This window comes from Chlamydotis macqueenii, chromosome 3 (genome assembly GCF_036417535.1).
Source record: "Chlamydotis macqueenii isolate bChlMac1 chromosome 3, bChlMac1.mat, whole genome shotgun sequence".
NCBI lineage: Eukaryota > Metazoa > Chordata > Aves > Otidiformes > Otididae > Chlamydotis > Chlamydotis macqueenii.
In genome coordinates, this window is record NC_141558.1 from 100,446,056 (window position 1) to 100,459,062 (window position 13,007).

General features: G+C 37.6%; 1 protein-coding gene across 20 annotated transcripts in view; it reads right to left on the reverse strand.

Annotated features, from left to right (window-relative positions):
- Positions 1–766: 766 nt before the first annotated feature.
- The window catches only part of AFDN (afadin, adherens junction formation factor), a 127,062-nt gene continuing 114,821 nt past the window's right edge, over positions 767–13,007 (reverse strand). For 8 of the 20 annotated variants that reach the window (XM_086743860.1, XM_086743855.1, XM_086743850.1 and 5 more), the window contains 4 exons: positions 11,053–11,187; positions 8,535–8,826; positions 4,107–4,191; positions 767–2,966 (listed from right to left, as the gene is read on the reverse strand). In XM_086743860.1, coding sequence (XP_086599986.1) covers positions 2,822–2,966; positions 4,107–4,191; positions 8,535–8,826; positions 11,053–11,187 — 657 coding nt within the window. In that variant the 3' untranslated portion in view covers positions 767–2,821. Of the gene's footprint in view, positions 2,967–4,106; positions 4,192–8,309; positions 8,827–11,052; positions 11,188–13,007 lie in introns of all 20 variants that reach the window. The other 12 variants (XM_086743852.1, XM_086743856.1, XM_086743851.1 and 9 more) reach the window with 4 other exon arrangements.

Sequence of the window (13,007 nt, forward strand, 5' to 3'; positions counted from 1 at the left end):
TTCAGCTACAGCAGAAGGCATCTACAGCACTTCAGTTCCTCCCTTCACCCCCACCCAAGGAGAGCTTCAACTGCTGTCTCCCATCAAGAGTCAAGTCATCTGACCTTACCAGTCCAAGGATAAAAGAGGAGCACCACCATTCCCAAGTCCTTTAACACAACCTTCATTCAAGACTACACACTGAATTTGAGTCTACCCTCCCAAACTTCCTGGTCGCTCAAACTGATTTTTTTTTTCCACAGATTTGAAAAAGTTATCCTGTCTTTGTGTTCAAAATAAAGAGATCGAATGCCTTTTCAACTACAGCAATCACAATGGAGACTCTGGCTGTAATACTATTTACTTTTCCAAAAGAAGCTGCATTCCAGGTTCCTCTTTGCTGTTAGAAATACAACTTTGCAGTTGAGGAGGATACAAATACAGTATGACTAGCCTGTGTAACTGACCCTGCCAATATTTACTATTTCTTAAGTTGCTGGTTAAGCTATAAAAAAATCACATCTTCTTTCAGTATCTACAGATATTGAACATCAGGCAAGAACTCCTCTCGGAACAATGAGAATCAGCCTCTTTTGTTGATTCGCCATGTAAAGTTAATTTGAGGTTTTCATCTATTCATTATGAGACACACTGACTTTGCTTGTAAATATATTTTAAAATGACAGGTAAGGCAAAACATAGTAACAAGAGCCCCTTTGGTTTATGACAATGTTGTTATGAATGCAGAATCAAATAACAAACAGTACAAAAAACATTTAATGCAAAGTTAAATACAATACAAACTTTATTAAAAATAGGTTGCAAGTGAAATACAGTAGAAATGGGAAACTACAGCAGTTTTGATGTTTTTCATAATAATGCACAGACAAATATGAAAAGCACTTTTACACATATTCACACTTGACCTGAATGCCCAATAGCGGCCAAATCCACTCAACTGAAGGTTATAGGTATTTTTTTTGCTAAGCCTTTTTCAGATTCTAGCAGCAACAGTAATTCAGCCACAGCATAAGTATTTTTTCCTTAAGAAAAATTTGTCACTGTAAGGCTGCTAGTGTTCTCAAGATAAATTGGGAGAGGCTTGCTTTTCCTGATTAACAGACATAGCAAGCATGCAGATCCTTCATTAACACTTTGAACCAGTTTAATCTTCTACTTCATATTTAACAGGTGAAACGGTAAAAGCACACTTTCAAATAAGAAACCTGAAATACGTAAAAAATATTTACACTCCAATTTTCATTAACTTGCATTTATTTATCATACAACTCTTATTAAAAGTGATTTCTTTCCTAAGGCAGTGAAAGTCTACCCCTTTGTATTTGGAAGTGTGCACAATTCCCTAAATATATATTTATAAGAGAACAATATGATACAGGAAAAAAAAAATCATCTAAAGCCAGTAAAGGGCTTTGTCGAATAGAAAATTTGTTTGGAATCACAATATATATTGTCTTAACATCACACAATGAGAAAAACTCTGATGAGGTCCTTATTCCCAACATCATCAGCCACATACGCACAGCTGAAGAAATAGTGGGAGGAAAAAAAGATTAACAATTTAAAATTAAATAAGGCTATTACAGTGTGAAAAAATAGCTTGAACTGCCAAAAAGCTTTTCAGTACAACAGTAACAGGATGTCAGTAAAGTCAGCTAGAACAAAGAAGAGCTCGCTAGTACTGCTTTCTCAGGGTGAGCGGAGATGGTTTGTTGCCAGCACACCAGCTCTGTTAGCGACCTTACTAACGTTCCCACTCCCAGCCAGCAGTTATTGTATTTGATGCCTTACGCCAACATGCCAGTTCACTTCTCCATAGGAAAAAAAAAAAAAAAAAGAAAAAAAAAGATACTGCTGAACTGATAATAGCAGACTTATCAATACTGCTCCTTGCTAATTGCCTAATAATTTCTCATCTACCTTTCTCAGAAAACATATGTATCTGTTCTGCTCACCTTGGAAATGGAATCATTTCTCCTCACCTTTAACACATTCCTAACATTTTGGTCCTAAGCTGATGAAGGGCCACTAGTGTAGCCTACTACCTATTGCTTATGTAATTTTTATTAAAACAATTATCCAAAGGTTTTATTCTTCACATTTTTGAAAGTCTGAAGCACATTTAGTGGAGATGCATCAACATAGAGACTTTTCCATAACTACAGATAAATTATTTCACAACCATTTTTAGACCCAACAAATACGCAGGACTAGAAATGTTTTTATTCCAAGGTTCTACATACAGAATGTGTGTTATTCCACTACTAAGTAATGGTAAGATCTGTATTGATATGCTGATCATTGTATGAACACCATACAGTATGTCAAACTTGTATATACGAGTCTTATTTCAGGTGGCCCAGACACTGGCTTCTTGTCAAACAACCTAAAATACTAATTTCTAGTGCACAGTTTAGTTTAGGCAGTTCAAGCTATTCTCACTCTCTCTGCTCAGCAGCTAAAAAAAAAGTGTGTCTGTAAAACACCAGGAAACAGAACTTATCTTTGACAAGTGCTACTTGGTCTGGTGCACATGAACTTAACCCCCAAAACAGAAAGGAAAAAAAAAAAGTTACCTTCACGTGATTCATATCTTTAAAATTTTACAGTGCTTTCATTGTATAAACCACAAGCTCCTGGCAAAGTAATCAGTTTTCTTGCTATTGCAACATCTCTAAATCTTAATTAACAGTCTTAGATACAGAGGAATCAAAGTCACTCCTTTCAGAAAACATTCATTTTCTGTTCATTAGTAGTGTGCCCCCCATCTCAATCCCTCAATTTAGAGATCTTCAGTTACATCTGATAAGGTGCTTTAATCTTATTTTGTGTTCAACTCATTTTCCAGTTCCATTAGTTTCCTAGAAGCTTTTACTTTATTGGATACATCCTGACCCTGTGAAAAAAGTCGCTGGCGTTCCCTGAACGTCAAATTTTCTGGTGCTCCAGGTAAATCTGTATCTTGACTGGAAAGGGAAAAAAAAGTCTGTGTTACAACTCTTATCTACAATATCCTTAAACATAGTAATTCTTAGTGACCATGTACTGACCGGTAGCTTTTTTGACTACAGCAAAAGATTCTCCATTTAGTATTCTGCAAGGTTTTGTTCCCCACATGTACCTTTAATTCTGACACTGTGCTGTCACATAAGACAAATTAATGGCTCATGAGCCATCTCTGCCACGTGAACATGAATGAAAGTGCTTGGCAATAAGTGCAGGTGTAAACTAAGGCTCTGTCTATATTAGCACAGCATTGCTGTTACGGCTAAACCAAGCCTTTCTGTGGTGGCACGTGTCTAGGAAAAAGCGCTGGAATTGTGTCTTGGTAAAGAAAGCTTCTAGTACTGAGGTACAGCATAGCAGCTGCAACACCTCTGTATTTTATTCTATACTGGCAAAGCTTCCAAGCGCAATTGCTGCCTGAAGTCTTGCACTTATCTCTTACCCTTGTAGCAAACCATCTGTTTGTATTTATGTGTTTTTGACCATCACAGTGAAGATCTCAAATCATTCTTAGTTGTAGCTGTAACAATACTTTACATATGTGATTAACTCTCATATAATACAGCTTTAATATCTATTTCAATTTCTTGATCAGAAGAGGTTTCACTTTTAGCTCCAAGAGGTCTCTGCTCTGCACTCCGCTGAATCATTCACTACATTTTAAAACACAGGAACTGGGCTAACAGCTTCTACAGAATCCTAGCCCAGCCCAGTCATATCTTCAGTACGCAACACAGTAAAGCTTGCCACTCACATATAAGATACAGTCTGTATTATTTATGCTTATTACAAATTTGGTAAGAATCACACTTGAGAGGTACTGTTCAGATTTACAAATACACCCTAGAACAGTTGAAGCTGTTAATTTACAGTGATTTACAGAGTTTATTCAGTTGTAGCACTGAAATTGCTGCTGGGAAGCAGTACTTCAGATCACTTAAAGATCTGTGGAGAACTTACTTGTATCTTACAGTGACCCAAGATACTCCAGAGCCAACTGCGGAAGTGTTGAATAGCCCACAGAGATACAACAATAGAAAACATTGCAGAAGCTAGCCAATATATAGGTGTATAGAACTTAACAGAGTCCTGCTTGTCACCTTTTAGATCTTTTGTCTCTTGGATCCCGGTAAACTTCATGTGCCCCAACAGCTGCTCCTGTAGATCCAGTGTATGAATTTATTCCTTATGCAAAAGAAAAAGTAAGTTGAAGGATTTCAGTTACAACACAGAAATTTTAGATTGTATTTCTTTAAAAAGGTGCAGTGCTTCTTTCAAGAAATAATCCCAAACTAGAATCAGAAATAAATTTAGAGGGTCACCTGACCTCTAGAATATCTAAAACAAGTACTACTAAATTGCAGACCCCCTCAAAACAGCTGTAATTTTTTTATTTCTAATTTTGAGTCAGAACACATTTTGTTTAGTTTATCCAGCACATATCAAATCATGGGCTTTATCTTATTATGGCTTACTGTAAGACAGACATTAGAAGTCATTCAGGGAGACTGACGAAAGAGCAGCACACTTCATTATCCTGTAACAAGCTCCACAGGAAATAAGTTAGCTGCAGCTGCTCTCTTTCTAAGGCTAAAAGTAAGCTGAGATTAGTATGTACCATCTTTGCCATTCAGCAGAGTCAGAACATTTGTCTCTGTTTAGTCTGATTAAGTAAACTGTATCACTCAGAAAATGCCCCCTTCCCCCCACACCCCCTTAAATTTAAATTTCAAGCCGGTATCTTGCAGCACTGCACCTTTAGTTTATGCTGATATAACACACACGTTTTACACATTATATTAATTATTTCTAAAGGCCACAAGACAAAACCTTTTCTTTCCAATAAAAAAAATTTTAAAATTTAATCTGTATTTAAGACCATATTCTCTTAATAACTGTCAGGAAAAGAGTAAAAGTAAGAGTCAGCACAATACTCAGATTTGCCTTCAGACAGTTCTGGTCTCAATATTGTACATGTTATGTCTTGTGAACCTTCTTTGGTAAAGAAGGAAATGTTTGCTTCTTCCACTGGTATATGCAACTTCTCATAAATATTCAATAAAAGAGATACATGAAGCTGGAACACACAAGCAAATTTAGCTAGCGTGTTGTAGGCTAAATTTTTTCCACCAAAAATTTGTAGCAGACCAAATCACACTAGGTATGCCACGCACATGAAGATTTTTTTTCCCTTCAGGCATTAAAGTATTATCTTCCCTACTTGGAAAAGTCTGGATCCACATGCTGTGGTTCACACTTCCACCTGCTTTAGCACAGTAGTTCTGATTTGGGTGCTGGCTTCTTCCTTGGTTACTTCACAGACCCAATGGTCTTAAAATACAGACCCAGTGGAAGAAGGTACGAGAGCAAAATTTGCAGAAGCGTGGTTTACTAGAGTTAACACTCAGAACAGAAGAGAGCTGTAAAGGACAGGAATGTAAGAGAGTCAGCGAGATGGGAGATGGTAAACTGCACAGTGAATTCTGCATTTTGTGCAAACGGCTTTGTACGTTACGCAGGCAGTCTTCATAGAAGCTTGAGCAATCAGGTGAAGTTAACCTGTTCTCATGGCTATTTTAAAAATTATGAAATAAGAGTATTCAGAATTAGTTGTATGGTTTATGAATTAGGTTATTAAAGGCGAAGCATCATACTACAATATTCCTTAAAGGTTACCAAAACCCTAACCAAATCTTTGTAGGTTGTCCTTCTCATTGTTTTCCAGGAAAAACAAACGTGCACACACACCAAAAATATCACTGAACGTTTCACTTCCCTGAGATTCATTTTTCCATTAAAATTAAGAGAAAGCAGGCTTGGGATATGCAATTACATATGAAATGGCCTTCTGGGTTGTGGATGATGGGAGGCAGGAAGAGTGGTGGTGACAACTTGTGACTAATGGTTCTAGAGTTACTTCATTCATTACCTGTACAGCCTTCCAAGTGCCAAATAAGGGAGGGAAGCAAGGGCCTTTGCAAGCCTACGTGCTGTGATGGAAGGCACGCTTTATGCTCTATTATAATCAGTATAAAATGAGAATTTCTAGAAAAAGGAAGTCCTTTAAAAGAACAAAAATTCAGTACAGACACAGTACAAAAACTTCATGTCAGAAGACTGCCATTTCAGAATATTCCTAAGAGTAAGCTGACAACATAGATAATCATGGTGCTTGAAGAGAATCTTTCCCGCTTATTTCCTGTCTTTCTTTAATCTTATTTTAACTCAGCAATTCTGTTTAATATAAGCTGCTCAAAAGCTAGAGTCTTCCTGATAAAAAAAACCATGATTTGGGATCACTGGTTGTGGGTTTATCAGTGGACTCTCAGCATTGTAGGAGGGAAAATTTGAATTACTGGCACTGTAATGGTAGCACATAGCAGGTAGTGTAGAGTGTGTCTACTTATACTCCAGTCTAATGACAACACACTGAAAAGCTAAAATTTTCTCTCACCTTCCTTTAAGATTTGGAAGCTATGACAGAGCCAGATAGCAGTGACAGATGGGCTTGCAGGACCCATAGGGGCTACTGCATCATGAGATCTCATAGCCAACACCAGGGTAAAGAAAGGTTTGGTGGTTTTTTTTTTTCCTTTAAACGAGTATCAGTATGGATACTTTTTATGCACCTTGGGTGCTGACTGACCCCAAACAGTGACACTGCAAAGCATCAACTGTATCAGTTGGACAGTAATTATAACCGAGCTAAGCTACTGTCCCTTCAGCAATATTAGAACTACAGAATGCTGTACAGAGCTTCTCTTCAGCACTGAACGCGGTCCAGCTGTAGCAGAAGCTAGTTTGCTCTGCAAAGGAAAGGATGCCTTGCTGAAAAATGATGACTTGAGCCTTAATTGAAAAGGATGCAGACAGGAAGCTCAGAGTATCACGTACCTGTATGGCCTCATACATATCCTAACTCAGATTCACACACTACCGCAGCTGGATTAGAAGTGCTTCTGATAGATGAACCTATTCTGAGGCTCGTATGCTCCCTATGACCAGGGCACATCACACCTCTGATTAAAGAAAGTTATTTTCATAATTCGTTAGATGGCTAAAAAGGTGATCAGGGATACACCATACTGTAGCCTTCCACATTTGACTTGAATCCAGTAAACAAGTTAACCATTCGGCTAGAAGCCAGCATAAACACCCTCCCCTTGCTGTCTCAGGTGACTTGCTACCCTTGGCATTTTAGAAGGATGATCTGATCGGCTGGAGTTGGTTATCAAACATTTGTTGACTTCCAGAATAAGTAAAAAGAATAAACTAGGGGAACGTCACGGCCACCATTCCCTTCAGAAGAATACAGAAGAAGAAAATAAATGTAGGGGAAGTGTTGTCAGATGCTGCTATTTAAAGACAAAAATATTTTATTAATAAACTGCAAATTTATTACAGTGATATCTACACAGACTGGAGTTTAAAAAAAAATTAGTGTGGAACTTTGGACTGAATTAGCTTTAAATTCATGAGTATAGCTAAACTAGTACTCTGTAGATAAAACATGGTGCTGAAGCGACTGGCAGCTGGAGCTCTACTTGAAATTAAACTCCACTATGGCTGCCCACTTGGAGTTATAAAAGAAACAAGATGAGGAGACAAAGAAATACAGGGGTGCAGAAGAGGAGAGCATGATTAAGGCAAAAAGCACTAAGATGAAATTTAGATTTTTGTCTCTCTTAGCAAGAAAATGGCACTGTACCAAGCGGAAGTACAGGAATGGTGCCTGACACCTGAAACTAACTGCATGTCCTGTATGTCTCTTGGTGCTTGTATATTTAAGAACTACGTCTACCAAAGTCATTTTTAAAGCCATTTGCACACACTATTAAGAGAGAGAACCCTGGTACCAATAAAGAAAGCAGAAGATAAGCTCTGTCCATGAACCCATTAGGAAAAGGTCTCCTATGTTCAAGAAAGGTGCACTTCCAGATGCCCTGAGTAACCAGTGGTCAGTCATACAAAACAAATCACTGAAAGATACAGGATGAAAGCCAAAACCAACAGTACTTTGAATTGGTTGAGTGACAGTTAAAATCATTTCTGATTCGTTGTGTGAAAGATGGAATTTTTGATTTTGAAGAGCTTGGGTAAGGAACAAGGAAATTTGAGAGATCAAAACAATTAAAAATCGGAGGATTTGTATTAATATCAGGATTTAAGTTAGATCACCATAGTGAAAACAGTGATTAAGTGGGAAAAAAAAAAAAATCAAAAAGTAAGCGATTCAATCTACAGCACCAGAGTTGAAAACATGAGGATAGTTCTGTAGAGAGGATTGATTTCACAGTGTCTACCTTTAGAGCTGCTGGCCTGGATAAAACTCGGTTTGTTTGGTGGGGGCAGGGGCTGGCTTTTTTTGGCAGTAGTACTGTTGGCATTGACTGCAGATGACTGGAATGAGTTGGAAAGAAAGAGGCCATCTGAAACTGGGCGAGGCTGGCGGGAGGGCTGCTGTGGCTTAAGGGTGGCAGGAGGAAAGTCACCATAAGATTTTCTTGTGCTGGAGTACTTATCCTGACCTGCTAGATTGGAATCCTCCTCCTCCTCATCATCATCATTGTATGCAACAAACTTGGCAGTATAAATCGTGTCAGGGGAGAGGACCTGTGTTTTGAGGTAAGAGGTGTTTCGCTGAGGTGGGGGAGGAGGAGCGTTAGATGAAGGGGTTGGGGATGGGAGTTCATATTCCCGTGGAAGCGGAGGTCTGTACAGACCAGGCTCGTCAGGTTCCAGTAATCTTCGTTCTGCTTCATCGTGCTGCCTGCGCCTTTCAGCTTCTAAGCGACTGTAATACTCCTCTTCCTGTCGCCTCTGTAAGTCCAGAGGAAACAGAAACACAGTGGTCAGAAAGACAGACATTTCATTCTAAGAGAAATTTAAGTTTTTCATCACCAAGCTACAAACATTTTTTTTAAATTTTATTTTCTGGCAATAAGAAGGACATCTATATGGACTCTGATACAAAGAATATTTACTGCTATTTAAAAAAATAGCAATCATCCTGTAACACAGGGTTGCTGTTTTTTCCAGATTTACCACTGCCTCTGGTAACTAAGGCAGCTGCCTGTGTGCACTATGGGCAATTCCCGCATTTATTGACTCAAAATGTAACTACAATTAATAAGGGGTAGACTTACTAAAGCTGTAAAGAATCTGTGGGAGAGGGAAATAACTAGAATTAACTACCATCTTAAAAAAGGAACTTTGTAATTTTGCTGCATGCTTTTATGATGTAAATTAATCAACAGAGCCTTGGAATAGATGACTCCTAACAAAGTTTCTAGTGTAAATACCAGGAAAACTACTTTTGCATAGAAATCAAAACAGATCTCAAATAACTAGTTTTTAAAAACATTTGTAAAAAACAAATTAAAAAAAAAAACTATGCTGATGACATTTATATGAGGCTATTGACCATTTAAAAGGCCATGAAATATCTTCTATGTATTTTTCCCCGTTTAAAAGATTTTTACTGTTTTAAACTAAACAGCATTTAATTCTGTTCAGCTCTTGTCTAAGCCACATTGTAAACTAATACAAGGGTCTATTCAGTAGTTTTTTTGATAACAAATTAAAATGTGTATTTGGAAACTGCATGTAACAAAAACCCTTTTGTCTAAGCATAGTATAACTTCTGCTGGAAATATATAATATTTTGAACAATTACTCTTCTGGTTTTAATCCATGTCTTTAAAAAAAAATCCCCCTTACTTGCTTAACACTGTATCGGTTATTGTAATAAGTAATTCTGATCTTGCTCATCTAGAGCAAAGACATGAAACTAATCTCTTTGTACTACTCTCTAAAACCACTTTAGTGGTCAGATGGTACTGAGTTCTGAGTTGGTATGCGTACAAGTGTCTCAGTCAAGATCCACCAGTGGAAACCCTTTCAAGTGTGTGATCCAAATGTCATTCGGCTGCATCATTGTCAGAAATTAAGAAAGCCTTGGTTGTTTCTTTCGGCTGCCTTTTTTTTTTTGTTTTTTTAACTTCCTATGGTATATTTTTAAAATACTTTCCTCAGTCCAGATACACCTTCCTCACTTCTCATCTACCACTATCCCCAGGTTAACTTTCTTCTACACATCAACCCATGCTGCTTATGGAAAACAATCTAACAGAGCTTGAAAACAATCCAACAAAACAAATTAACAACGTGAATATATCTAAGGGCTGTTTGTTTTTTTTTTTTAAATATATTTGCTCACTCTTCCAATAAAATATTTCTTTCAACACTAAAAGCTAGCCCTCTTTCTCCATCCTGAAGTCAGTGCTACTAACATGCAAGTCTTCAATTGGAACAAAAGTAATTTTTCTTTCTCTAGGACGAAGAGGGTCTTAATGAACATGCTAAGAGTCAGATGAGGTGGTCTGTCTTCCAGTTTTGAACAATAAGGCTTCACAAATTCATCTACAATGTTTGGAAGGAACCTATGAGCCTGAATTTTTATAATCTGTTTTATTGCACAGTGACTTATCTTCTGAAATTATTTACTTCCTTTCTAGAAACCAATTCCTTTTCCTCCTATGGTCCAAACATGAAAGACTATATAGAGTACTCATCTCCACTCCACTATATTTCCTATTCTTTTCTCTCTCTCTCTGCGTAAAACCATTACTGCAAAAATATTTAGGTACTGTCCCTGAGATGCAGCAAAACCCAACACCACTAGCTCAGCCATTATAACGAAGAAGGTAGGCAAGTCATGTTGGGGGCTGAAGGAAACCAGGACGTAACTGATTTCTGCTGTAACTTTCAGAAAAGGCTCTGAAGGCAAGCCCTTGCCACTGCTAAAAATCTTCAGCTGGTGCCTATGGTACTACTTCTGCAATACCAGTCAACTCTGGGCACCACAAATGGGATATTTTTTTAATTATTTTTTGGTTTATATTGGATAAACTGAAGCCTTGGGCCATGACCATTATCACTAGGGCTAGCGTGTTTAACCCCTGCTGACCCAACACTGAGCTGTTACTGGCCAAGCTAAAGAGGAGAGGCCTGCAAGAACCCCTGCAGCACTCAGAAGACCACAACCTTTTCTTCAGCCTCTCTTCTAGTCCGCTCCTCCTCTTGCTGTCGGCGCTCTTCCTCCTGCCTTGCTCTGTCTTCTGCTTCTCGCTTGCGCATTTCTTCCAACTGTTGCTGCCGTCTGCGTTCTTCATCCTGTAACTAACACAGAGACACATCTTTAATTATTTTGTCACTCGTGTGGATAAGATGGGTGTAAAAAAAAAAAAAAAAAAAAAAAAGAAGTAATGTGAGTATTTGCATCTAAAAATAACTAATTCAGTAGAAAATGCTATACACAGATAAATCAATACAAATTCCACCTGCTAAAAGTAGGTACACTTTGTTACACTGGTTTCCTAAAATACCTTAAGCAAAAAACCAAACCAAACCAACAAACAAAAAAAAACCCAAAACCCAAAAACTGAACAACAACAAAAGAGATGCACAGAACTACATACATAAAAGCACAAAACACACAGGGAGACATTTTTAGCAGTCATATATGAACCCCTAGCAGAAGACTGAGGTGACTCACGTTCCAGACAGCTTCAGCAATCATAGTCTCATAGGTACAGTAAAGTGAAATTAAATACTTGGAACCAACAGTCCACAGCTCCAGCAGCCAATTGGTTTTTCATTTTGGATTAGTATTTAAGCACCGGAAAAATCATGACTCATTAGTCAAAGGGTCAATCCACTTAAAGTAACAGGCTCATTCAGCAAGTCTGCAAATAGTCTCAGGAGATAAATAAAATCTCCCACTCTATCTGCAACAGATGTGTTTTGGAAAAAGCAGAGAGTGAGGCAAAGAAATCTTTGACTACAGAGATGAAGTAGCTCACGTGAACAACGGATGTCCAGCAAGCAATACTAGTTTATATATGTTTATGATAAACACTGCACAGGTAAGAAAACTGAGCAACAATCCAAACTCTGCATGATTCTCTAAAGCTAACAGTACCTAGCTCCTTGATGGACAGGAATATTCACTGGCACAATAACATTCACAAACAGAAATTAACTGGACTACATGCTGTGTTATTTCTTACTGTAGCATATGTTTTAAAGTGATTTCCCCCAACCCTCTCCCTGATACTGATTGGTGTTATCTTCCTGTAAGCTGCCAGTAACACCGACACTTCTCTGCTCCTGGATTTGTTTTTACAATCCAGTTTCATTTACAGAGAAAGGCTTGCAAGACGAAGCAATAATGATATATTAAGAGAAATTTAGTTTTCATAGACTTTGTGAGGACAATCTTCAGGTAGGTATATCTCTCTCCAATTAATTAACAATAAATGTGCTTTAAAAAGCAATTAGGTTTTTTAGTCAATTTTCCAATCAATTCTATAAACGAACTTTTTTTAGGGTGGAATAATTTTCTGGTCATTATTTCCCCCTCACTGTTCATGCAGTATTTGTGTTATGGGTATTTCACGGCCTTGTACAACAGGTAATTTTGAAAACATTTGCCTTCTACATCTTCAAGCAGCTAAAAAGACTAATTGAAGTGAAAACACCTCTAATTTGAAGTGTTAAAAACCATGAATTTTGAGCATGAAAGCTAACAAACAAAATTAATTTCATTTGGGCAGGAATTTGGCAAATGTATACTAGAGGATGCTACCTCCAAATAAATTCCCCTTATTTAGGGCTAAAACTTTTGTAATTGCTAACTGAAAATGACATAGAGATCAAGCTCAATATATACAGCAGAGAAGGGAATAAAGTAGCTAGCCAACTCCCTGCTTGGATTAAGACCTCTTCTTGTCTTGGTTATTAAAAATACACTATATTTTAGTAAAAGACATAATATTGCTGTCAAAAGGAAAGACAGCTAGTAATTCAAAAGCGGTTACAGAAGAGAAGCAATTTCCTCTTAAAAAAAAAAAAAAAAGGGGCAAAAACTGCACAGTGAAAAAAAATACAGGAAAACTCCTTGATGCTGTCCCAACTGCATTTAGGAAAAAAAAAAAAAC